At 48.2% G+C, this 27,986-nt stretch overlaps 1 protein-coding gene across 1 annotated transcript; it reads right to left on the bottom strand.

Moving 5' to 3' along the window:
- Positions 1 to 98: 98 nt before the first annotated feature.
- Positions 99 to 27,986, bottom strand: GOLGA5 (golgin A5). Its single transcript, XM_040331952.1, has 13 exons — positions 27,792 to 27,986; positions 26,210 to 26,802; positions 22,717 to 22,926; positions 21,362 to 21,581; positions 18,357 to 18,480; positions 15,724 to 15,927; positions 12,849 to 13,019; positions 10,452 to 10,580; positions 6,122 to 6,220; positions 3,760 to 3,985; positions 2,633 to 2,738; positions 2,472 to 2,535; positions 99 to 394 (listed from the first exon to the last, which is right to left on the bottom strand). The coding sequence occupies exons 2-13, from the start codon at positions 26,751 to 26,753 to the stop codon at positions 317 to 319; spliced, it is 2,175 nt and encodes a 724-aa protein (XP_040187886.1). The 5' UTR covers positions 26,754 to 26,802; positions 27,792 to 27,986; the 3' UTR covers positions 99 to 316.

Below are 27,986 nucleotides of genomic sequence, written 5' to 3'. Positions count from 1 at the left end.
GCAGCTGTGCATGGGAGCCAATCAGCTTCCAGGTTTTATTGTTAAAGCTTTACTGAACAAGCTGAAGTTAGAAGCCGATTGGCTGCCACGCACAACCGCACCCGATTTTGCACTCTCCAGTTTTAGTAAACCCCCCCCCCAATTGTATGAGAAACCTCGTCAGTAATGGAATCTATTCCTGTAGAGAAAACAGTCTGCAGATCGTAGTGCGCAGCGGGTTTAGTGGAAAGTGATGCGTTTGCCTCGGCTAGCCAGAATACGATATAGAGATCAGTCCTAGAACAGCTGAATATCTGCAGCGATGCCGAGCAGAGAGTCACCCGATGGGGTGATCGTGGTGCATTTCCGGGGTGTAGGTCAGAAGTACAATCATCACCCAGAGGTGCAGGAGCGCCTGAAATACAAAATAAAAAAAAAAAAAAAAAAGTATAAAATTCAAGATTTCCTTTTTTTTGGTCAGACCCCTCCCTTTCCTGTCTCTGCAATACATCTTCTGATAGGGGGAGATCAGCTTAGTGGTCGATGCGTTTGCAGTGCGTCTACACCAGTCTGAACTGTGGTTAAAGTCATTGTAAAGTCTCCATTTTTTTTTCTATAAAAATAACAAACATGTTATACTTACCTGCTCTGTAATGGTTTTGCACAGAGCGGCCCCAATCCTCCTCTTTTTGGGTCCCTCTTCGGTGCTCCTGGCCCCTCCCTACCGTTGAGTTCTCCCCACACAAGCAAATTGCTGTAGGGGCACCCGAGCCAAGCTGCAGCCCTGTGTGTCCTTTCAGACACGGGGCTACGATTCAGCCCCACCCCCTCTATCTCCCAAATGGCCAATCAACTTTGATTGACAGCAGCAGGTGCCAATCAGGAGGGAGGTTCCCGGACGGTTGAGACGCTTGCGGACATCGCTGGACAGAGATGAAGCTCAGCTAGGTATTGGTGGGGGGGGAGCTGCACACAGTAGGCTTTTTATCTTATCCACTTAAGGACTGACTCCTGCACATATACATTGGCAGCAGGGCTGGGCACAAGCACGTACCTGTACGTCCTCCAAGTGCCCAGCCGTGGGTCGCGGGCGACCCGAAGCTCCGTGACCCACGGACCTGATCACCGCTGGAGTCTCGCTATCGGTCCCCGGAGCTGAAGAACGGGGAGAGGTGTGTGTAAACACAGCTTCCCCGTTCTTCACTGTGGCGCTGTCATTGATCGTGTGTTCCCTGATATAGGGAAACCCAATCAATGACGTCACACCTACAGCCACACCCCCCTACAGTTAGAAACACATATGAGGTCACACTTAACCCCTTCATCGCCCTCTAGTGGTTAACTCCCAAACTGCAATTGTCATTTTCACAGTAAACGATGCATTTTTTTGCTGTGAAAATGACAATTGTCCCAAAAATTTGTCAAAATTGTCCGCAATAATGTCGCAGTCACGAAAAAAAATAGCTGATTGCCGCCATTAGTTGTAAAAAAAAATTATTAATAAAAATGCAATAAAACTATCCCCTATTTTGTAAACACTATAAATTTTGCGTAAACCAATCGATAAACGCTTATTGCGATTTTTTTTTACCAAAAATAGGTAGAAGAATACGTATCGGCCTAAACTGAGGAAAAAAAAAATAGTTTTTAGATATTTTTTGGGGATATTTATTATAGCAAAAAGTAAAAAAATATAAAAAAAAATTTAAATTGTCGCTCTATTTTGGTTTATAGCGCAAAAAACTAAAAACCGCAGAGGTGATCAAATACCACCAAAAGAAAGCTCTATTTGTGGGGAAAAAGGACGCCAATTTTGTTTGGGAGCCACGTCGCACGACCGCGCAATTGTCTGTTAAATCGACGCAGTGCAGAATCGCAAAACCTGGCCTGGGCATTTAGCAACAAAATGGTCCGGGGCTTAAGTGTTTAATCGCCTCCAGCTACCCGGCTGTAGTGAGGAAAGTTTGCTGTTATTGCATTCTTTTGTCTATTGTGTTAATTAAGCCTGGCTCCTAAGATATTTCATGGTGCTATGCTAACTAACACTGTATTGTGTGAAAGTTCTATTGATGCTAATATGTGCTGTGAGTTAACACACTCTAAAGTCATGATGTCTGCCATGTCAGGTATAGTAATAGCCTCATGTAGATTCTGTGCCAGAAAGTCTGACTTAGATCTAAAGGAATGTGTATTGAAGTTCCTTGTGTCATGTTGTGGGTGGAGTTGAGTCATTGTCCATATTTGGTTGCCAACTGTATAAGAAGAGCTGAGTTTACCATTAAAGTATTCATTCGTTTGGAACCAGAGAACAGAGCTTGTGTCTCGTTATTCTGGGGAATTCTTATGGATCGTGTCTGCTGGATTGTGGAGTGTCGGATAAGCTGTCTTGGGTTGGTGGAATGGAATATCGTAAACGGTGTTAACCCCTGACCGTTACACCTGTTATACGGTCAGCAAGTGGTTAAGCAAGTTGAGGACTACTCTCTACTTACCATATAAATAATAATAAATAATCGAGCAATAGGATATCTTCTCAGGAATATTCCTAGACGGATACTGAAAGAGGGAAAAAACAAAAAGCCCAGTTTAAGAGGCACTCCAACCAAACAGCTAACTCCACAGTACAGGTGAATAATGGATACTCGATCGTTACCTAAACTGGTCTATGGTGGTCGCAGCTTTCCGGACCCTGCCGTACATGCCGGCCACGTTGGTGTCCGAGTCGCTGAACAGAACCGGGACGCTCCTTAGACGGGCACCTAGGGAAAGCAGAAGAGAGTTCATTAGCAATGCCAATGGAGACATTGAGCTGTGATTGAGAAGAAATGGACCTCTCGGCCTTCATCTACAGGACTTTCTAGAACCTAGATTCTGGAAGTCTGTTTAGAAAATAGTGTGGCAAGATGGCGTCGCACTTCCCACAATGCTGTGCAGCAGGAAAATCTGGAGGAAAAAGTTTAAAGTGCTATTCAGCCCCGCCCCCCTACAGTTAGAAACACAGATGAGGTCACACTTAACCCTTTCAGCGCCCCCTTGTGGTTAACTCCCAAACTGCAATTGTCATTTTCACAGTAAACAATGCATTTTTAATGCATTTTTTGCTGTGAAAATGACAATGGTCCCAAAAATTTGTCAAAATTGTCGGATGTGTCCGCCATAATGTCGCAGTCACGAAAAAAACAACAACACTGATCGCCGCCATTAGTAGTAAAAAAAATAAAAATAAAAATGCAATAAAACTATCCCCTATTTTGTAAACTATTTACATTTTGCGCAAACCAATCGATAAACGCTTATTGCGATTTTTTTTTTTATATATATATTTTTGGGGGATATTTATTATAGCAAAAAGTAAAAAATATTGCATTTTTTTCAAAATTGTCGATCTATTTTTGTTTATAGCGCAAAAAATAAAAACCGCAGAGGTGATCAAATACCACCAAAAGAAAGCTCTATTTGTGGGGAAAAAAAAGGACGCCAATTTTGTTTGGGAGCCACGTCGCACGACCGCGCAATTGTCAGTTAAAGCGACGCAGTGCCGAATCGCAAAAACTGGCCAGGTCCTTTATCTGCCTAAAGGTCCGGGTCTTAAGTGGTTAAATCAAACCTTTCTACTAATGATTTAAATTAAATCCACCCCGCTACAAATACCTTCCAAATCTTCTGTAATAGAGACGGAAAAATACAAATCTGACATCAGAGGATCTGCTCATCCCACACAGAACAAAAACCTTTGGTTGGAGTTGGGCTTTAACTCCTAGCAGGCTCATGAACACGTACCCTCTCCGCTATCCACGGCGGACATGTTGATGGAGGACCCGCCCCCTCCGCTTCCCTGAACGCTCTTCATCTGATTCTCCAGCCTCTCCAGCTGGTAGACCAGCGAGTTCTTCTCGGTGCTCAGGCTCTCCAGCATGGTCTGTTTCTGGATCAGGGTCTCGGTCAGTTGGTGCAGCCTGTTCTCCAGCTCCGTCTGACTGCTGCTGCTCAGCGCTTTGTTAGTGATCTGGATAATAAAAAGCACAATTAGATCAGAGGAAGTTCCTCCATCAAACTGCATCCAGCGCATGGTCATCCAACCTGTAAGGACTCCAGAGTTAGGCCAAAAAGCAAGATGGCCGTTCTCCGTCTTACTCTTAGAACGGTGCCACCTAGGGTAGACGCATAGGGTGTGCCAGATGTGCCCAGGCACACCCTAATCACCCTGTGCTGGATAGATTCCCCCTGCTGCTTGGCTGCAGAGAAAGCGACTCAGGAATCTCTGTCCTCCGCCCCATTCTGTCTCAAAAATGAAATATCAGGGGTCCATTTAGGCCCCGGAAATCTCATCAAGGCCTAAGGGTGAATGGAATATTTAGCTCCATTGTGTTGCTAATTTGGGGACCACTGTACCCCTCTTTATGGTTTTTCGGGTGTGTTTTATTATTGGAGTGTTATAGATTGTAGTTTGGATTTCTTCTGAAGGCACTTTGAGTGAACATAAGTGATTTACCCCGCTCAGCGGGGGCGGGCCTTAGAGAACAGAGGCCGTAAATGTGCAGCACAGAGGCTTAGTGGTGAGCCTTGCAGTACTGGGGTCCTTGTTTCAAATTCTGACCAGGACACTATCTGCATGGAGTTTGCATGTTCTCCCTGTGCTTGCGTGGGTTTCCTCCGGGTACTCCGGTTTCCTCCCACACTACAAAGACATGCTACTTTTGCGTTGGTGGTGCAGTGGTAAGCATAGCTGCTTTCTAAGCAGATGACTCAGGTTCGATTCAAGAGGCTTTCTCCACACCAGGGAGAAAGCCTCGCATTACTGTGTGGAGTTACAGACAGAAGAACAGGAAGTGCGCATTTCTCAGAAGAAATAAGGACATTTAAAAGCAAAATGGAAGGATGAGGTAAGTGAAGGAGGACTGCGCTAAGGTAAAGGAAGCTATTTAGGGGGAAAAAAAATAACTTTACAACCCCTTTAATGTCTAAATCTGAAGAATTTTATACAGGACAGTCAATGGAAGAAAGTGTAGAACTCTTGTCATTTGGAAGCTCAACCAGCCAAAAGTAAAAGGCGCGTCACAAAATGTTTTGATGTCTAAATTGTGTATGACAAGTAGATCTTGTGGGCGTGAGAGCAATTTATAGAGAAGGAACAAAAATCTTTTTTTTAAAGCGCTGTGCTGTAGCGATGACATCATCCACTCTAAGCAACCCCATAGACACTCTGTTTAATCGATAACATTTCCTGAAATGATCAGTAAACCTAAAACAGCTTCTTCACAAAAACTGTAAAAGATATCAAACTGAAAAGAAATAGTCGGATAGCTGAATATATTGTGAACATTTTAAAGTTTGTTTGGCGTCTGTAGGTGAAAGTACGAAGGAGCTGAAACTTTTGGGAGCAGAAGAAGATTTTAAGGATTTGAAGCATGCTCTCATTGACTTCAATGCTAAAAAAAAAGTGTTAAAAAGCTTAATATTTTAAAAAGTATAAATAGTACAAAAAAAAAATTAAAGTAGTCCCATCATTAGCTGAACATTTTAAAAGTTAAAATGGTTTTAATAGCATGCAGAGTCAAAAAAACGTACGGAATAAAATTTAAATTAAGAATAATAAAAAACGAACAACAATACTGGGAATGTGTTTGAGCATTCCCACTAATTACTGTATTTATCGGCGTATACCGCGCACTTTTTTGCTCTGAAAATCAGGGCAAAATCGTGGGTGCGCGGTATACGCCGATACCTGCTTTCCCGCACCGAGTTTTGAATACTGCGCCGACATATACCGAGCACAGTGCACTCGGGTATAGTCGGGCAGTCTCGGCTCTTTCCGCGCTCACGTCCTGAACGTACAGGACGTCAGCGCGGGTAGCCGAGCATTGCCGACAATACACGAGTGTACTGCACTCTGTATATGTCGGCGCAGTATTCAAACTCGGCGCGGGAAACGAGCGGGGAGGATGCCGCAGAAGGACACCGGACCCGCCGAAGGACACCCGGAGCCGCAGAAGGACGCCGGACCTGACGAGGCCGCCGATGGACCCTGCGCAAGACACCAAAACTGTAAGTACAAAAAAAACTTTTTTTCCACAGGATTGGGGGTCACTTTAGGGGTGCGCGGTATACGCGGGAGCGCGTTATACCGCGATAAATACGGTACCTGATTTCTGAGTTTCTGGATCTCATCCTCTCGGTCTTTGATTCTCCCTTGAAGTGTATTCTTGGTCCTGTGAAAATCCTCCTGTGTATATTGAAGTTCCTGGAGGGAGAATAAAAAGACCCAACTTATAGCAAACTACGAAAAAGAGTCCATGGATTAAAAGCGTAGGATACCACAAAATGTCATATTATTTCATAAATGTAATATTTCACATTTGTCTTTTCATTTAGTTGTTTGTAAAACCAGCCTGAGCTCTTTTAATTGACACATTTACTGTGAAATACACGGTGAGCCTGCCAGCCTTTCAGGGAAACAGGCAGAAACCTGGGAAATCCTGGCAATAGCCATCATGGCTGCATCAGACGCGCTCCTGTGCGTACTGGCACGTGCAGATGCTGGCATTTCCTGGACTATTTAACTTCCTTTCAGCTGAAAGGAGCCTTCCTGCAATCTCTGTACTGCTTGAGTGAGAGCAGTGACCCGTTGGAACAGAACCTCCTGAGGGGAAGCACCTCCGTCAGCCTCTGACATTATGGGTGGATTACATGTACCAGGTGCGAGGCCGAGATGCTTGCGACTAAGTGCAGTGCTTCCCTGGATGTGGTACAGGGAGAGCAGTGCCCGGAGAAGCGCGGTTTGCCAGGAACTGATGAGGTGAGCTGGTCACCGAGATATAAAAATGTACGGATTACTGTAAAAATTACACTGGCAGTGAAGGGGTTAACCAGTAGGGGGCGCTGAAGGGGTTAAGTGTGTCCTAGGGAGTGATTCTAACTGTAGCGGAGGATGGGCTGTGTGCGACGACACTGATCACCGCGCCACGATCACATCAGCATTTCCCTATTCTTCCTCTCCGCGAGACGATCGCGGACATCGGGTCCCCGGGACCCGAGGTAGAAGTCACAGAGCTTGCTGCGGGTGCGTGTGCGCCCACAATGCCGCTTCTTAAAGGGGACATACCTGTACGTCCATATGCCCAGCCGAGCCATTGTGCCGATGTATACAGTTGTGTGCTCTGGTCGGCAAATGGTTAAACCTGCTGCCGACAATGGTGCATTGCTGGATCATCAGCTTCCCCGTGTTTCTGTGTATCCCAATTGAACTCCTGTTATGGACCCGGCTTGCGCTGACCTGTGATGTCGATCTCCCGATTTAGGGTCCTTTCACACGGAGCGGACCGTTTCTGTGTCCGCTCCGTGTGTCCGCAAAAGCTCAGCGGGGATCATCCGTCATCCCTGCTGAGCTGTCGGCGGATAGGGTGGTCCCCGCACACAGTGCAGAGACCGCCCCGGCCCTCTGCTCCCCCCTATGGGGGATCGGATGCAGACGGACCGTCTGTCCGTCTGCATCCGATCCGTTCCGCCGGACGGAAAAAAAATAGGGTTTTCTTCTGTCCGCAAAACCGGATCCCGACAGAGGCGGATGGTCGCGGACGTTAGCGGATGCTCCATCCGCTAACGGACGCAATCCCATAGGGATGTATTACAAGTCCGTAAACGGACTTGTAATACACGGACGAGCGGAGCGGACATGTGAAAGGGCCCTTACTCTTGGATTGTACTTCTGACTTCTCTCCTGCTTGCTCCACCTCTGCTACCTGAACCGATCTCACCGTGTATGACCCTTGGCCTGGCTCCTGTTTCCAGTTTGCTACTCTGTCAAGTTACCTGGTACTGTCCAAGCACGCCAGCTCTACTGCTTCTGCTACATGTCGGTGACCAGCTCACCTCATCACAGTTCCTGGCAAACCGCGCTTCTCCGGGCACTGCTCTTAGTCGCAAGCATCTCGGCCTCGCACCTGGTACGTGACAGTATAATCCACCCATAATGTCAGAGGCTGACGGAGGTGCTTCCCCTCAGGAGGTTCTGTTCCAACGGGTCACTGCTCTCACTCAAGCAGTACAGAGATTGCAGGAAGGCTCCTTTCAGCTGAAAGGAAGTCTGCACAAGGGACACCTGCCCAGGGTTGGGGGGGGGGGGGATCAAGCTCTACCCCCCCCCCCACTAGCTCTGAAACACCGGTCTAAGAATGAACCACAACTACCCATACAGTGGTGGACCCTTCACCTGAACTTCGAGTGCCAACTCCTGAACGGGAATTGGAAAAAGTTTAGACCATTCAAGAATGCCTGCCTGCTGTACTTGGCCTTACAACCACACCTTGAGACAATTAAAGTAGGGTTCATTGTCTCATTGCTATCAGATGAACACCAGGACTGGGCCCACAGCCTATTGGAACAAAAAAACAAACACAGTCAACAATTCTGTGGATTTGAATTTTGATGGCACAAGTATAGGATGACCTGCAGTGGGTAGCCACAGCCAAAACTGCTCTACATAATCTGACGTAAGGAAGGCGCCTTGTGGAGGACTATACAGTAGGACTTTCGTAAATGATTTGCTGACAGGGGTTGGAACGAAGCCTTAAAAGAAAAAAAAATAATAATAATATTGTCAGGGCTTGTCAGAATCCCTCAAGGATGAGCTGGCCAGAGTAGTCTCCTGACACCCTGGAAGGCCTTATTCAGTTGGCTATTCAACTTGATAGACGCCTGCGAGAGCCCAAACCTTCAGACCCACTTGGAGGTTACCCAAGGTTCCTTCGTCTCCAGCAACCATGCCTTCCTCTGCATCCACATCAGAAGTTGAACCTACGTAGTTTGGTCTCTTCCGCTCAGCTCTGACCCCAGAAGAGAGACTTTGTCATCGGCAAGCTAATTTCTGTCTTTACTGTGGGAGAACGGGACATTTCTTACGCAAATGCCCCATATGACCAGCAAGTCTCTTCCACATATGCCTGCATATTTCTAGATGGCAGGATCTTCCCCCTCTCATATTGTCCTTCCCCCTCTCATATTGTCCTTCCCGTCTCCCTGCAGGCAGCAGAAGAGGAGGTTCGGCTTCAGGCAATGATTGATTCTGGAGCCTGTAGCTGCTTTCTGGACTTCACTTTGGCAACATAACTCGGCATCCCCCTCTTCAGTAAAAAGCAGCAATTGACAAAACTGACAGTTCATCTAGCTGACTGCTCCATGCCTAGTTCTGGGCCTATTATCCAAGAGACTGCACCTCTCTTCACCTTGACTGAATCTGGGCACCAGGAATTCCTGCGCTTTGGCGTTCTGAGCTCACCCATGCTTCCAGTCATTCTAGGCATCCCTTGGCTGCAGGCGCACAACCCGCAGGTTGACTGGTCAACAGGAGAAGTTCTATTTCCCTCTTCATATTGTCAACAGCACTGTCTCACTCCCATGCACAATAAGTCTGCTAATTGCTTGGCTGTCCAACCAGTGTCCAGCACCCACAAGGATCTGCCAGAAGCCTACCAAGGGTTCTTGGATGTCTGACAAGAAGCATGCCGATGTCCCTCCACCTAATCGGCCATATGATTGCACAATTGAGCTCCTCTCAGGTTGGGAAATACCCTTTGGTTGCATATTCCCTCTCTCTGAAAAGGAGCTTGAGACACTGCGGGCATACTTTGATAAGAAATTGGAGAAGGGATTCATCCGCCCGTCTTCCTCTCCTGCCGAGGCCAGCATATTCATTTGTGGAGGAAAAAAAATAGATTAGACCTTCAGACTTGTGTGTGTAGATTACAGGGAGCTGAACAAAATCACTATTAAAAAATCACTATTAAAAATCACTACCCGCTCCTTCTTATTCCAGAGGTTCCGTGATGCCGAATCTTCACGAAGTCTGCGAGGTGCCTACAACCTGACCTGCATTTGTTCAGGTGACGAATGGAAGACGCCATTCAGAACACGCTTCGGACACTTAAGAGTACGAATGGCATTACTAAGTATTCAAACGCCATAGATCCACAAAAAGACAGGGCTATCCTGGACTGGCCCGCTCCCATAGATAAGAAGGGGGAACAAAGGTTTGTTGGGTTCGCAAACATTTACAGAAGATTCAGAAAGATCTTTTCTGCCATAATCTCACCCAAATCAACCCCCAAATAATACATATTCAGAGTTTTTTACTAAAGGAAAATCCACTTTGCACTACAAGTGCAAAGTGCACTTGAAATTGCACTGAAAGTGCACTTGGACGTGTAGTCGCTGTAGATCTGAAGGGGACATGCAAGGAAAATAAAAAAACAGCATTTTAGCTTGCACATGATTGGATAATAAAATCAGCAGAGCTTCCCCTCATTTCAGATCTACCCCTCAGATTTACAGCGACTTCACTTCCAAGTGCACTTTCACTGCAATTTCAAGTGCACTTGTAGTGTAAAGTGGATTTGCCTTTCGTAAATAACCCCCATTGATTATATCAAGTACATAAGGTTGCTCATAAACACACACAGAAAAGGTCTGGGCTTTACCTGTTTCTGGCGCTCCAGTTCAGCCTCCAGCTCCTGCTTCCCCCTCCTCTGCTCTGCCATCTGCTCCTGTACATCATCAATTTGTTCTCTGGCAGTTTCTGCTTCACTTACTTGTTGCGTCTCCAGATCCTACAATGGGGGAAGATATGAAGCATAACCATGTGTGTGCATTCTCTAAGCATAGAACATACGATCAGAGTGTATTATAGAAAGCAAAAAAAAATATGGATAACGCCACACCCAGGAAAGAAAAGCCCCAAAAAAATAAAAATAAAGCTACATTCTTAGTGATGTCACCGATCTCTAGTGATTGGATAGGCTACATTCTCTGTGATGTCACCGCTCTCTAGTGATTGGATAGGCTGCATTCTCAGTGATGTCACCGCTCTCTAGTGATTGGATAGGCTGCATTCTCAGTGATGTCATTCGTCTCTAGTGAATGGATAGGCTGCATTCTCAGTGATGTCAACGCTCTCTAGTGAATGGATAGGCTGCATTCTCAGTGATGTCACCGCTCTCTAGTGATTGGATAGGCTGCATTCTCAGTGATGTCACCTCTCTCTAGTGAATGGATAGGCTGCATTCTCAGTGATGTCACCAGTCTCTAGTGAATGGATAGGCTGCTTTCTCTGTTAGATGAAATCTTATGCCGCGTACACACGACCATTTTTAATGGTCTAGAAGAAAACTACCGAATGTTTTTTTCAACCCTTGTTAAAGGGTCACTAAAGGAAAAAAAATGTTTTGCTGAAATGACTGTTTACAGGGTAAAGAGACATAAAAGTTAACCGATTCCTTTTAAAAATGATTAAAAATAGATAAAAATCAATCATATAATGTGCCTCTAGTTTCACTTTTGTTTTTAAACTGGTTTCATGTTTCTGTGAAGTAAAGAGACCCACAGAACAAAAACAAACAAATCCAGGGCAGTGTTTTGTTTTAAAAATGAAATCGGATTGGTTCTGAGGAGTTTTAGACACACAGCTTGGACCACAGTGAAAAGCTCCCATGAGTTTTTTCATAAGGAGCCAGACAAGCAGGAAGTGTGGAGATCACAGCAGAATTACAGCTACTTCAAAGCAAAAACGAACAATGAGGACATGAAACCAGTACTGCAGTAAGGTAAAGGAAGCTATTTAGCTAAAAAAAAAATTCCTTTAGTGATCCTTTAAGCCTGCCTTGCCTACACACGATTGTGAAAAAAAAAATGCTCGCACAAAGCGCGGTGACGTACAACACGTACGACGGCACTATAAAGGGGAAGTTCCATTCGGATGGCACCACCCTTGGGGCTGCTTTTGCCGATTTTGTGTTAGTAAAAGTTTGGTGAGAGACGATTCGCGCTTTTCAGTCTGTTACAGCGTGATGAATGTGCTATCTCCATTACGAACGCTAGTTTTACCAGAATGAGCGCTCCGACTCATAACTTGCTTCTGATCATGCACGTTTTTTTTCACGTCGTTAAAGCCCACACACGCCCTTTTTTACGCCGTGAAAAACGACACGAAAATTTAGAGCATGTTCTAAATTTTTAATGGCCATTTTTAACGTCACGAAAAATGGTCGTGTGTACGCGGCATAAGGCACACACTGCATCATTTTTTTAAAATGGCAAGAATTGAGCAGTGAATTAAAATAATTTTCATTGCAATTGGATGGAATTTTTCTGGTGAAGGAAAAAATAAAATATAACTGGCTGCCATAGACAACATATACATGTCTTCTATTCTCTCGGGTAACGGAGCACACCAAAGCTCTCTCCATTTTAAACTTCAGTGTGTAATACATGGGGCAGTGTGCAAGACATGGGGCAGTGTGCACGACATGGGGCAGTGTGCAAGACATGGGGCAGTGTGCAAGACATGGGGCAGTGTGCAAGACATGGGGCAGTGTGCAAGACATGGGGCAGTGTGCAAGACATGGGGCAGTGTGCAAGACATGGGGCAGTGTGCAAGAGATGGGGCAGTGTGCAAGACATGGGGCAGTGTGCAAGACATGGGGCAGTGTGCAAGACATGGGGCAGTGTGCAAGACATGGGGCAGTGTGCAAGACATGGGGCAGTGTGCAAGACATGGGGCAGTGTGCAAGACATGGGGCAGTGTGCAAGATATGGGGCAGTGTGTAAGATATGGGGCAGTGTGTAAGATATGGGGCAGTGTGTAAGATATGGGGCAGTGTGTAATATATATGGGGCAGTGTGTAAGATATATGAGGCAGTGTGTAAGATATGGGGCAGTGTGTAAGATATATGAGGCAGTGTGTAAGATATGGGGCAGTGTGTAAGATATATGAGGCAGTGTGTAAGATATGGGGCAGTGTGTAAGATATGGGGCAGTGTGTAAGATATGGGGCAGTGTGTAATAATTAGAAGCAGAGCACCAGAGAACATCCTCTTACCTGTAACTCGGCTTTCAGCTGCTGGATCTGAGCCAGAAGTTTCTGTATGTCTTCTCTCTGCATGTCTCTCTCGTGTCTCGTCTCCTCCAGCTCCATGCTGCTGCCTATATGGCTGTCCATCCCCTCCAGACCTGAGCCCTCCTTCAGGCTGCTGATCAGTTTCTCTTTGGACTGTAAGGTGCAAGAAAACAGAGGTAACTACTTCACCCCTGGAAGGTGTTGTAATATTAATATTTATGTGTAGGTATGTATGGCACAATATATTGTATTGCATTACCATATTGACCAGGAATTCAGTTGAACTGTCCAAGCCAGCTGAATTCTAACATATCAAAAGGGACAGCTGAAGACCCTTTGATGTGTTAATCTTATACAAGACTACCTAGGAAGTATTTATTGATGGTAATTATACTTAAGGGGGTATTCATTCAGGGAAACATTTGGTTGACCTAGAAGAACCCCTCCCTCCAGTGTGAGACCAGTATTTGAGACATTCAAGGTGGCAGTCTGTCTTGTGACGGAGTATATCTCTGTATGAATATGGCACAGGTCTAGGAAAAGATGGGACTTTGAATTACTCTGTTGGATTTGTATCATCTGTGGAATTTGGACTTTATTCTGTATTGGAAGTCAAATAAATGTACTCTCTGGAGAACCTGGTGTGTTGCTGCGGGACAATATAATTTATAGTCATCATACTAATACCTAAATATCAATTCAATATCAAGGAAAAGACGGGATTCTGCATTATATACTCTGTGGACTTTTGGTTCTGTATAGGATATGACTTCACTACAGAAGGTTTTACCCCCTTCACGACCAGAGCATTTTTTTGCTATTCAGCGCTGTGCTGCTTAAATTGTCAATTGCGCAGTCATGCAACGCTGTACACAAATTAAACTTATGCAATTTTTCACACAAATATAACTTTTAGTCTTTAGTGCCATTTAATCACCACTGCTTTTTTTTATTATATAAATAAAACAAAAAAAAAATAAAAAAATTTGGGGGGGGGGTATATATTTTTAATTCCTGCTATAAAACATATTATCCAATTAAAAACAAAAAAAAAATTAAATCCAATTTCTTTTTTGTGGGCAAAATATATTCTGCTACATGTCTTTGGTAAAAAAAAATCCCAATAAGTCTATATTCATTGGTTTGCATGAAAGTTGTAGCATCTAAACTATGGTGTATACACCCCTCACATTTATTTTTTATATTTTATTCCATCTTTTCATGTGACAACACTGAAGAAATGACACTTTGCTACAATGTTGTGTAGTGAGTGTACAGCTTGTATAACAGTGTACATTTGCCGTCCCCTCAAAATAACTCAACACACAGCCATTAATGTCTTAACCGCTGGCAACAAAAGTGAGTACACCCCTAAGGGAAAATGTCCAAATTGGGCCCAAAGTGTCAATATTTTGTGTGGCCGCCATTATTGTCCAGCACTGCCTTTAACCCTCTTGGGCATGGAGGTCACCAGAGCTTCACAGGTTGTCACTGGAGTCCTCTTCCCCTCCTCCATGACGACATCACAGAGCTGGTGGATGTTGGTGACCTTGCGCTCCTCCATCTTCTGTTTGAGGATCTCCCACAGATGATCAATAGGGTTTAGGTCTGGAGACATGCTTGGCCAGTCTATCACCTTTACCCTCAGCTTCTTTAGCAAGGCAGTGGTTGTCTTGGAGGTGTGTTTGGGGTCGTTATCATGTTGGAATACTGCCCTGCGGCCCAGTCTCTGAAGGGAGGGGATCATGCTCTGCTTCAGTATGTCACAGTACATGTTGGCATTCATGGTTCCCTCAATGATCTGTAGCTCCCCAGTGCCTGCAGAACTCATGCAGCCCCAGACCATGACACTCTCACCACCATGCTTGACTGTAGGCAAGACACACTTGTCTTTGTCCTCCTCACCTGGTTGCCACCACACACGCTTGTCACCATCTGACACCAAATACGTTTATCTTGGTCTCATCAGACCACAGGACATGGTTCCAGTAATCCATGTCCTTAGTCTGCTTGTTTTCAGCAAACTGTTTGCAGGCTTTCTCGTGCATCATCTTTAGAAGAGTCATCCTTCTTGGGACGACAGCCATGCAGACCAATTTGATGCAGTGTGAGGCGTATGGTCTAAGCACTGACAGGCTGACCCCCCACCCCTTCAACCTCTGCAGCAATGCTGGCAGCACTCATACATCTATTTCCCAAAGACAACCTCTGGATATGACGCTGAGCACGTGACCTCAACTTCTTTGGTGGACCATGGCGAGGCCTGTTCTGAGTGGAACCCGTCCTGGTAAACCATTGTATGGTCTTGGCCCCCCGTGCTGCAGCTCCGTTTCAGGGTCTTGGCAATCTTCTTATAGCCTAGGCCAGCATTATGTAGAGCAACAATTTATTTTTTCAGCTCCTCAGAGAGTTCTTTGCCATGAGGTGCCATGTTGAACTTCCAGTGACCAGTATGAGAGAGTGAGAGCGATAACACCAAATTTATCACACCTGAGACTTTGTAACACTAACAAGTCACATGACACCGGGGAGGGAAAATGGCTAATTGGGCCCAATTTGGACATTTTCACTTAGGGGTGTACTCACTTTTGTTGCCAGCGGTTTAGACATTAATGGCTGTGTGTTGAGTTAATTTTGAGGGGACAGCAAATGTACACTGTTATACAAGCTGTACACTCACTACACAACATTGTAGCAAAGTGTCATTTCTTCAGTGTTGTCACATGAAAAGATACAAGAAAATATTTACAAAAATGTGAGGGGTGTACTTACTTTTGTGAGATACAGTGTCTAATTATTCTGTGTACAACAAGCCACCCCCTGCAGAGGGCGCACCTCTCCAGCCATTACTGCGCACCTGCAGAATGCGAGTTGCTTTTTGCTTATAATCCGTCATTTCCTGTTTTACAGACTCTGCTGCGTTCTTTGCAACCTTCAGCTGCTGCTGCAGATCGTCGCACCTCCTCTTCTCCTCCATGTGTTTCTTCTCAGCGCCCAACACCGAGTCCACCAGGTTCTGACGCTCTGCTTCCATCTTGCTCAGACGGGTGGAAAATTCATTCTGCGGATAAATCCATTAAGATCCATTACGAGAAAAACTAAATTTTCAACCTTTTTGTTTTACATGAATAAACAAGCGCTGATCACTGTAAGCTCCAACAAGCCGGGCCCTCCGATTTCTTCATCACAGGGGAACCCGGGTTTACGAGCAACACGAGTGTTTGGGGTAACGAGCAACTTTTTCTTTTAAATCCTGACTCGGTTTACGAGTGTTGTCACGCAAAACAAGCAGAATTCAAGCTAATAGGGTGTGCAGTACTGCATTTGGCCAGTGTTGCTGGGGGCGCCGGTGACACTCGGAACAGTTTGGAGCTGTTCGGAAATACTCAGGCCCAGATTCACAAACGAGATACGCCGTCGTATCTCTGAGTCTGGCCGGTCGTATCTATGCGCCTGATTCTTAGAATCAGTTACTCATAGATTTCTATTAGATCCGACCAGCGTAAGTCTCTTACGCCGTCGGATCGTAACTGCAAATTTACGTTGGCCGCTAGGGGCGTGTACGCTGATTTACGCGTCGAAATATGTAAATCAGCTAGATACGCGAATTCACGAACGTATGCCCGGCCGACACAGTACAGATACGCCGTTTACGTTATGCTTTTCCCGGCATAATGTTACCCCAGCTATATGAGGCGTACCAATATTAAGTATGGCTGTCGTTCCCGCGTCGAATTTTGAATATTTTACGTTGTTTGCGCAAGTCGTCCGTGAATAGGGCTGGACGTCATTTACGTTCACGTCGAAACCAATACGTCCTTGCGGCGTACTTTGGAGCAATGCACACTGGGATATTCCACGGATGGCGCATGCGCAGTTCGTGAAAAACGTCAATTACGTCGGGTCACAGAACATTTACATAAAACACGCCCCCCTGTTCCAAATTTGAATTAAGCGGGCTTACGCCGGCCGGTTTACGCTACGCCGCCGCAACTTACGGAGCAAGTGCTTTGAGAACACTGCACTTGCCTGTCTAAGTTGTGGAGGCGTAACGTAAATCGGATACGTTACGCCCGCACAAAGATACGCGGCTGTACGAGAATCTGGCCCTCAGTTCCTGAAACTTTGAGGGTTTCTCAGATCAGTAGAGCTGTCCCCGAGTTTTTCCGAGGCTCTCCAGAAATACTATGCTTACGGATTTAAAAAAATGGGGTTGATAGAAAATGTAAAATCTGGTGCAGCTCTGCATAGAAACCAATCAGCTTCCAGGTTTGATTGTCAAAGCTTTATTGAGCAAGCAGAAGCTAGAAGCCGATTGGCTATCATGCACAGCTGCACCAGATTTTGCATTCTTCAGTTTTAGTACGCTTGGGCGTTAGCGGTAAATAGTTTGCCGTTATAGCGGCGCTTTTCAGCATTTTAACCCCTGCTAGTGGCCAAGGAAAGTGTTAAAAGCGCAGCTGACGAGGTACATTGGCAGCGCCGCCCATTGATTTCAATGGGCAGGGGCGGTGCAGGAGTGGTGTATACAGCGCTCCCGCCCCAAAGGTGCTGCTTGCAGGACTTTTGTTTTTCCCGTCCTGCAAGCGCACCACCACCCCAGTATGAAAGCGCTCAGGCTTTCACACTGGGGCTGCAGAAGAGGCCGCTTAGAGGCGCTATTTTTAGCACAAATACGCCTTGGTAAGTTTTTTTTCTACCTCCTCTTCTTAGGTCTCCCACTGGTGCTCCTGGGCCCCTCCTCTGTCCAGTCCCCCTGTTGGAAGCTGCTTCCCATTGGGGCACTCATGCACGCTTGCTCCCGAGCCCCGCTGTTGCGTCCATTGACACAGACAGTGGGACTCTGCCCTGCCCCCTCTTCACTGGCTTTGATTGACAGCAGTGGGAGCCAATGGCTCCTGGAGCACCAGCAAAGCCAGTGAGACCCTGAAGTGAGTGGAGAAAAGAGCTGCAGACATGCATGAGACCCAGGGGCGGACTGACCATTGAGGCACTCGGGGGCCCCATCAGGGTTGCCAGGCTCAATAAAACCAGGGACAGTATGTAAAAATCTGTGTTTTTTTTTACATCTGTCCCTGATATGTCCAAAACCGACATGCTTTTAATGTGAAAATCCTGAGATTTTAGCTGCCCCGCCTCTCTAATGCCTCCTGGCGTGGTGGCCATCTGTAAGCCCGGGGGCCCCATAATATTCTATTGCCCGGGGGCCCCATGAGTTGTCAGCCCCTGATGAGACCTATTAAAAAAAAAAAAAAACACAGCCCGCTAGCACCCAAAAAGCTCTGCAAATGCGCCGGCGCTTTAGCGCTGTTTTAGGGGAGCTTCAGCATGAAAGGGGCCTAAACAACAAGTCTGGGGGGGGAAAACTCCTGGAAAACATGGAGAGCGTTTCTGGACAAGGTGAGTAAATAGCTTGCTTGGAATATTCTTTCCTCCCTGACTGTTGCGATTCTATCAGTTGCCATAAAGTGAGTTACTTGAGGCTCAGACCTGCATCTGTTTGTAGCCGTCCTGTTCCCGTTTCAGTGAGGCCTCTGCTTCCCGCAGCCTCTCCTGCACGCTCTGCAAGGTCTGGCTGTGGAGGCTGCTCCCTTCACTCTGATCCTGCAACATCCTGGAGGAGAGAAAACATGAGAAATCAGCACTTCTGCTGGACAACGAAACCGGACACAGGAGAAACCTTACATTAACCACTTAACGCCCGCCGCACGACTATATACGTCCGCAAAATGGCACGGACAGGCAGATGGGTGTATATATACGTCCTTGCCTTCTAGCGGGTCGGGGGTCCGATCGGGACCCCCCCCGCCCGCTGCGTGCGGCGGTTGGATTCCCGCGGGGAGCGATCCGGGACGACGGCGCGGCTATTCGTTTCTAGCCGCCCCCTCGCGATCGCTCCCCGGAGCTGAAGAACGGGGAGAGCCGTATGTAAACACAGCTTCCCCGTGCTTCACTGTGGCGGCTGCATCGATCGAGTGATCCCTTTTATAGGGAGACCCGATCGATGACGTCAGACCTACAGCCACACCCCCGTACAGTTGTAAACACACACTAGGTGAACCCTAACTCCTTCAGCGCCCCCTGTGGTTAACTCCCAAACTGCAACTGTCATTTTCACAATAAACAATGCAATTTAAATGCATTTTTTGCTGTGAAAATGACAATGGTCCCAAAAATGTGTCAAAATTGTCCGAAGTGTCCGCCATAATGTCGCAGTCACGAAAAAAAAATCGCTGATCGCCGCCATTAGTAGTAAAAAAAAATGTTTTATAAAAATGCAATAAAAATATTTCCTATTTTGTAAACGCTATACATTTTGCGCAAACCAATCGATAAACACTTATTGCGATTTTTTTTACCAAAAATAGGTAGAAGAATACGTATCGGCCTAAACTGAGGGGAAAAAATGTTATATATCTTTTTGGGGGATATTTATTATAGCAACAAGTAAAAAATATTGCATTTTTTTCAAAATTGTCGCTCTATTTTTGTTTATAGCGCAAAAACTAAAAACCGCAGAGGTGATCAAATACCACCAAAAGAAAGCTCTATTTGTGGGGAAAAAAAGGACGCCAATTTTGTTTGGGAGCCACGTCGCACGACCGCGACAGTCAGTCAGTTAAAGCAACGCCGAATCGCAAAAAGGGGCCAGGTCCTTAACCTGCATAATGGTCCAGGTCTTAAGTGGTTAAGGCAAGGAGGGGAAAACCACTCTGTCAGGATAAGGAGCCATCAGTAATGTAAAGCCTGGTACACACCATCGGATTTTCATTGTAGGACTTATGTCTGAAGGGCGTTGGCCAGGAACTTGTATGGCAAAGAATTGTCGGCCAACAAACACGAAACTACATGTTTTTCAGCTCTTTAGCGCCACCCTTTGGGCAACGTCTGCTAATGTTGTGTTATGGTTAGCATTGCTTCTGAGCATGCGCGTTTGGATTTTTGTCTGACGGACTTGTGTACACACAATTGGATAATCCAACAACACACATTTGTTGGCTGACAAATTTAAAGCATGCTATCCCACATTTGTTGGCGGAAAATCCGACAACAATTGTCCGATGGCAAGTACAAAACGGTCGGATGTTCCGACAACAGCCTGTCATCACACAATTCCCGCCGTAAAATCCGATCTTGTGTACGAGGCTTTAGGCTCGATTCACACCTATGCATGTTGCTTTTGAGCGTTTTTGCAGTGTTTTTTGACACGCGTTTTTACCGCATTTTGCTTTTTTTTAGCCGACAATTTTTAATTTTGATTTTTTACATTTCCTTTAACCACTTCCATACCGGGCACTTACGCACCTTCCTGCCCAAGCCAATTTTCAGCTTTCAGCACTGTCGCAATTTGAATGACAATTGCGCGGTCGTGCTACACTGTACCCAAACAATTTTTTTTATAATTTTGTTCCCACAAATAGAGCTTTCTTTTGGTGTTATTTGATCACCTCTGCCATTTTTATTTTTTGCGCAACTAAAAAAAGTTTTTATTTTTTCTGTAAATTTTTTTTGTAAATACGTTTTCTCCTTCAAACACGGCCACCGATGAGGCGGCACTCATGGCCACCGATGAGGCGGCACTCATGGCCACCGATGAGGCGGAACTGATTGATGGCACTGATGGGTACTTATGGGTGGCACAGATGGGCACTGATAGGTGGGCATGTTGCCAGTCAGTGCCCATTTGTGGGCACTGATTGGCATCTATGCTAATTTTTTAATTGCTTTTTTATTTGCCCCCTTCCCTGGTGGTCCTGGCGGCTTCCCTGGTAGTCCAGTGTGGGCATCCGAGGGGGGGCTGCACTGATAATCAGCATGAACCCCCGTGAGGGGAGCCGCCGATCGGCTCTCCACTACTCGCATCAGACGCGAGTGAGGAAGAGCCGATCAACGGCTCTTCCTGTTTACATCATGATCAGCCGTGATTGGACACGGCTGATCAGGTGGTGGCTCTTTACCGAGAGGCTCTTTACCGAGATCGGAGATGCAGGGTGTCAGACTGACACCCCGCATCACCGTTCGCCGCGCTGCGCGCCCCCACGGGCGCGTGCCGGCATGTTATCCTACAGGACGTCTATAGATGTCCAGTCAGGATTACACAACCACTTCAATTTACTAGTCACCGGCCGCAATTTGCTAGAGCATTTTTTTTCACGATCGTGTGTAGGCAAGGCCGTTTCAATGATGAAGTTGAAAAAACGTCAAATGATGGTGTGTACGCGGAATTAGACTGACAGCACTCTGCAGGTCCTGACCGACACAAATGACATCTCTACCTGGTCCCAGTCTGCTATGTATGGGATTACAGGAGGGCGACACCAAGACAAATTCAGGTACTTATACTAGCTGTATGTAAAAATAAAATGCAATTATTTTCATTAATACAGAAGTGGTATGATTGACATTTTATAGATCTGCCTGAAGGTCATCTATAGGGCTCCAGAACAATGGCTGAGCTCTGTTATCTTGTCGATCACATGGCAGTCATGTCTCACCTGGATTTCTCGCTCTGCAGCGACTCCAGAGCCTCTGTGCGGCTGCTCAGTAATTGGTCAGCTTCCTGCAGCCGCACCTTCAGCACTGCCAGTTGGGAATCCTTGGCAGCGGTTGCCTCCGTCAGATCGTCCACCTGGGCCCGCAGCTCCCTCGTCGTTCTGTCACTCTTGGAATGGTCACCATTCCACTTCCCTATCCGAATCCTTGCTTCATTCAGATCTGCAAAAGGAGTGATGTCATCAGCTACCGCAACACAGGGCTATCAAATATAAAAACAGAAACGTTGGCGCTACTACCCATACTACACATAGATGGCAGAGCTCCCGGGTGCTCGATCCACAGTCGCTGGCGGAATAAAGTAAAGTAGGAAAAATGATCCTCACTCAAGTTGTTGCTCTTTAAAAAAAAAATCTTTGTTTTTATTAACAAGTGGCAGTGAACAAACGCAGATGAAAACGGTTGATGTGTTTCAGCCTATAAGGCCTTAGTCATAGTTATGACTAAGGCCTTATAGGCTGAAACACGTCAACCCTTTTCACCTGAGTTTGTTCACTGCCGCTTGTTAATAAAAAATAAAAAAATGATTTTTTAACCGATATACTGATGGGCAAGGCTGGGCACAAGCACGTACCTGTATGTCGCCTTTAAGAGTCCAACCGTGGGTCGCACGCTGCTGCGCTGACGCCCTGGTCCTATGCTCCGTGACCGCGCCCGATCGCTGCCGGTGTCCCGCGATCGGGTCACGGAGCTGAATAACGGGGAGAGGTAAGTGTAAACAAACCTCTCCCCGTGCTTCCTAGTGAGACTGCCACTGATCGTCTGTTCTCTGTCATAGGGAACGACGATCAGTGACGTGCCACGCCCCCACACAGCAAGAATCACTCCCTTAAGTCACACTTAACCCCTTAGCGCCCCCTACAGGTTAACCCCTTCACTGACCGTGTAATTTTCACAGTAATCGGTGCATTTTTATAGCACTTCGCTGTAAAAATGACAATGGCCCCAAAATGTGTCCGCCATAATGTCGCAGTCACGATAAAAATCGCTGATCGCTGCCATAACTTGTAAAAAAAAAATCCAAGGCTCTCCAGCGCCCCCCACCTCTGGCTATATGCGGTATTGCACGCCATAGAAGTCAATGCGGAACAAATTATCTTAATTTACATTGACTTCTATGGGGAAACCAGCTTTGATATACGAGTGCTTTGGATTACAAGCATTCTCCTGGAACAGATTCCACTGTACTCAGACAAATCTACAATACAAAACCACCGACTCTCCTGACTATAGAACCTCAGAGAGGGGTCAAGACTGGCCGGGTGGTATCCCAGATCTCAGGTAAGATCCTTGTTACCTTCCTGGGTCTCCTTGGACCTCTGGATGAGTGTCGCCATCTCCTGGTTCAGGGACTGAACCTCATTTCTGAGCAGCTGGTTCTCCAGGCGGAGATTGGACAGTTCGTGGGATTTCTGATCTCCATTGCCGTGGCTGGAGGTGGAGGACGTGTCTGAGGCTTTGCTGTCCGGGACTTTATCTTCCGGAGTGTTGTCTGCAGGCTGAAAATCTGCGAATGATACAAATCCCAACAACATAATGCAATGAGAGTTTTAAGACAAAAATTGACCAAATGAAAAATAACTGGACTCTTAGACCCCTTTCACACTTGTGAAATTTCAAAGTCTCGCGATTTTGACAAAACGGTCATACGACTGTGGATCCGACTTTGCACTGCGACTTGAAGTCAGACTTCAATGACCAGGGATCCGACTTTGATCCCCGAGATAACAACATGTACTGTCTGTTTGGTATGAATCATTAGGGGGAACTCCCCACCAATTTAATAAAAAAAAAAACGGCATGGGTTCCCCCTCTAAGAGCATACCAGGCCATTCGGTCTGGTATGGATTTTAGAGCAAACCCCCACGCCGTTCCCCCAAAATCCATACCAGACCCTTATGCGAGCACGTAGCCCGGCCGGTTAGGAAAAAGGGTGGGGACAAACGAGCACCCCCTCCTGAACCGTACCAGGCCGCATGCCCTCAACATGGGGGGTGGGTGCTTTGGGGCAGGGGAGGCACTGCACCCCCCCCCCCACCTCAAAACACCTTGTCCCTATGTTGATGAGGACAAGGGCCTCTTCCCGACAACCCTGGCCGTTGGTTGCCAGGGTCTGAGGGCAGGGGCTTATCGGAAACTGGGAGCCCACTTTAACAAGGGGTACCTCAGATCCTGGCCCCCCTCCCTATGTGAATGAGTATCGGGAACCCCTGCCCATTCACCTGAAAAAAAAAAAAAGTGTCAAAAATAAAACACAGCACACAGGGTGTTAAAATAATTTATTAGGCAGCTCCGGGGGGTTCTTCAAACTTCTGCCCTCTCTGGCTCTTCTGCCTCCTTAGCTGGTGACTTCAGAAAAAAGTAGTGCAGGGACTACTTTGAAGTCGTTTTTTTTTACCTTAATGCATCCTATGCTCTAAGGTACAAAAAACACCTTGCACTCTTGACGGACCCCCCCCCCCTCGTTGTACTTCTCGGCTCATCACTGGATTGATAGCAGCACAGCCATTGGCTCCCACTGCCGTCAATCAAATCAATGACGCGGCGTGTCGGGGGGGAGCGGGTCCGAGCGATACAGTCGGCGGCCATAGTATCACGGGAGCGCGCACGCAAGCCAACCCCCTTGGGAGAGCGCTTCCCAGAAGGGGGGTTAGCGCTTGCAGGGAGGAGCCAAGACAGTCGCCGAGGGACCCCAAAAGACAAGGATCGGGGCCACTCTGTGCAAAGAGACCTGCACAGTGGAGGTGAGAACGATATATATTTATTTAAAAAAAAAAACCTTTAAGAGGAACCAATCACTGTGTCTATAAGGAGTGACTCTGTACTGGAATCTCTTCTTGCTGAACCAGCTGATTCATTGTGTTGCAGACAAGTCAGTATTTAATGTCTTTAATTAGACGGGTCATCGGCTTACCCGTCCGACAAATCTTCTTACGCTGGCATTACCAGCAGTGATCCTGGAGAGATGCAGTTTGAAGTTCCTGGGCACAGAGCCCCAGCCGAGTAACGTGGCATCGTTCCCATACACACAGCGCAAACCCACATAATGCCTCCTGATAATGTGCTAGACAGGCAGCGGAAGTGTCGCCCTATACACTATAGCAAGGGTCGCCAAACTTTTCAAACAAAGGGCCAGTTTATTGTTCTTCAGCCTTTAGGAGGGCCGGATTGTGGCCAGCGGGGGTAGAAAAGGCCCCGGGCCCAGCATTGGTGGGAATGAATATGTCCTCATAGTTTGCGATCAGTAGGATAAGGAGTAGTCTCCTATTCGTAGGAGTAATTGCATCTCATCATTGGTATTAGGGGAAGAAAAAGTGCCCCCTTGTTGGAGTCAGTGGGAAGAATAGTGCCTCATATCAGTGGGAGGAATAAAGCCCTGAGGGCCGAAAAAAGGCCGCATCTGGCCCTCGGGCTGCAGTTTGGAGACCCCTGCACTAAAGCCTATACCTACCTGATAAACAAAAAAAACTGTTCTATAGCAAGTAGGGTTGTCCCGATACCACTTTTTTGAGACAGAGTACAAGTACCGATACTTTTTTTTAATGTCATGCTCATGCGACTGAAATGAATGGAGAGAAGCTCCTCTCCATTCATAAACTGAAGCATCGTAAACACAGGTTACGATGCTCAGTTATGTGAATGAACAGAGTCAGTGATCACTGACTAAGTACATTTGGAAAAGGTAGGAGCCGGGTTTAGCGGCTCCTACCTCCATCCTGACAGATTGAGGGGGGAAAGCGGAATGGGGGAGCTGCACGGAGAGGGACAAGACGGCACGGAAGGGGACAAGACGGCACGGAGGGGGACAAGACGATGGCACGCTACGTGCGGGGGCGCGCTACGTGCAGAGAGCAGAGGCACGCTACGTGCGGGGGCGCGCCACGTGCAGAGGCACGCTACGTGCGGGGGCGCGCTACGTGCGGCGGGGGCGCGCTACGTGCGGCGGGGGCGCGCTATGTGCAGAGAGCAGAGGCACGCTACGTGCGGGGGCGCGCTACGTGCAGAGAGCAGAGGCACGCTACGTGAGGGGGCGCACTACGTGCGGGGGCGCGCTACGTGCAGAGAGCAGAGGCACGCTACGTGCGGGGGCGCGCTACGTGCAGAGAGCAGAGGCACGCTACATGCGGGGGCACGCTACGTGCAGAGGCACGTACGTGCGGGGGCACGCTACGTGCAGAGAGCAGAGGCGCGCTACGTGTGGGGGCGCGCTACGTGTGGGGGCGCGCTACGTGTGGGGGCGCGCTACGTGTGGGGGCGCGCTACCTGCAGCTACACTCACAAAGCCACGCCGCTGGAGGGACTGAGGAGGTGAGAAAATGGGAAATGATTACCCTTGTTGCCTAGGAGACTGACTAGCCGCGCATTCACTCAGCTCACACAAAGCCGGCGCCGCTTGCAGGACTGAAGGGGTTAAAGTCAGAAATGTTTACTCTTGTTGCCTAGGAAACCTGGCGTGACAGCGGAAAGGACAGACAGCAGTGAGAACAGGAGGTGGCGGCCGCTGCACGGGCCACATGACAAGGCCTGGCATGCCTGATTTGGCCCGTGGGCCTTGTGTTTGCCACCAGTGGACTACTGTTATAAACGTGAGCCCAGCCTATAAGATTACACGCCCCCTAGTGGTAAATGTATAAAAAAAAAAAAAAAGAAGACAGGTTGGGCTCACAGAAAATGGACAGAATGCGATTCTACCATTGCTGGACCAAGGAGGAAGCCGGGGATGGAGTGTGGAGCAGGTAAGTAGGATATTTTGGGGGGAGCCAGGAGGATAAACAGGAGAAAACATTTACCTGGAGTTTTCCGTTCAGTCTTCGGAGAGGCGCTCTGGGTGGTGTTGGCACTGTTGGGGTTGGTCGGTGCGGAGTGCCCGCTCGCCTCCCTGTTGGATTCTCTCCTGGACTCCAGGGCGCCGTTGTGCACTTTCTCCGAACTATTAAGGAAATCGAAGAGCTGCTCATCGTCCGGTTCAGACTTTTTCCGTCGTACAAAGTGGCTGGAGGTCCTGAGGGAGGGGGCGCTGTGGGAGGGGGCGATGGGAGTGCTGTGGGAGGTCTCTGTAGTCATCCTGCCGACGGGCTTCACATTGGCGGTGCCGGCGAGAAGTGTCGCCTTCTGGTTCTTTATATTGCCGGCGGCGGAGGAGATGAAGGCGGGCTTCGTAAAGCTGGGGTGCTTCTCCTTCGGTTTCTCCGGCAGATCGTGTCCGATGTAGTCGGCGGCGCTGTCCAGGATGACCTCGCCCTCATTGCTCTTGCTTAGGGCGGTGGCCGCTCCCTGATCCACCAAATTCAGCAGATCCTCTGCCTTGACGGCCAAGTCTACCAACCAGGACATTGCGGGGATCTCTGGGGTCAGCAGTCACTCACAGCGCCTCACTCATCACCTGTAATGAGGAAAATAGAAGGCGGGGTTACTGGAGTCATAGACTGAGATACAGAATGATCAGGCTCCACCCTGAATGATGAACTGACCAATCACTGCAAGACAGGAGCGGGGACACAATGATAACATTACTGAAAAAATCAGTATCAGGGCAGTGGGGAGCAGTCCCCCCCCCCCAGGTTCAGGGCAGTGGGCAGCAGCCGACCCCCCCCCCCCAAAGATCAGGGCAGTGGGCAGCAGCCGCCCCCCCAGGATCAGGGCAGTGGGCAGCAACCCCCCCCCCCGAATCAGGGCAGTGGGCAGCAGCCCCCCCCCCCCCCCGAATCAGGGCAGTGGGCAGCAGCCGCCCCCCCAGGATCAGGGCAGTGGGCAGCAGCCGCCCCCCCAGGATCAGGGCAGTGGGCAGCAACCCCCCCCCCCGAATCAGGGCAGTAGCAGCCGCCCCCCTCCCAGGATCAGGGCAGTGGGCAGCAACCCCCCCCCCCCAGGATCAGGGCAGTGGGCAGCAGCCCCCCCCCCGAATCAGGGCAGTGGGCAGCAGCCCCCCCCCCCCCGAATCAGGGCAGGGGGCAGCAGCCCCCCCCCCCCGAATCAGGGCAGTGGGCAGCAACCCCCCCAGGATCAGGGCAGTGGAGAGCCCCCCCAGAATCAGGGCAGTGGGCAGCACCCCCCCAGGATCAGGGCAGTGGGCAGCAGCCCCCCAGGATCAGGGCAGTGGGCAGCAGCCCCCCAGGATCAGGGCAGTGGGCAGCAGCCCCCCAGGATCAGGGCAGTGGGCAGCAGCCCCCCAGGATCAGGGCAGTACCCCCCCCCCCAGGATCAGGGCAGTGGAGACCCCCCCAGAATCAGGGCAGCACCCCCACCCCCCAGGATCAGGAGAGAGGGGGCAGGATCAGGGCAGTGGGGAGCCCCTCCCAGAGGTGTACCACACACATAGCCCGCCCCCAAGTCAGGAGTAGTGCGGTAGGTACCCCGGGGTCGTGCTCTCACCTCTCCCGGGCTGTACACAGGATGACACGGCCCTCCTCACACTCTGCGCTCCGTTCTCCCCTCCATCCTCTACCGGAGACGTGGACCCGGAACTGCCTACACACTGAAGGACCCAAAACAAGCTGTCCGTGGCGATGCCTGACCGCAACTCATCACCATAGAGTCCCGGAGGATAGAGCGGCCGGCCAAAGATAG

Source organism: Rana temporaria, chromosome 13 (genome assembly GCF_905171775.1).
Source record: "Rana temporaria chromosome 13, aRanTem1.1, whole genome shotgun sequence".
Taxonomy (NCBI): Eukaryota; Metazoa; Chordata; class Amphibia; order Anura; family Ranidae; genus Rana; species Rana temporaria.
This window is presented reverse-complemented; position numbering and strand designations above follow the sequence as displayed.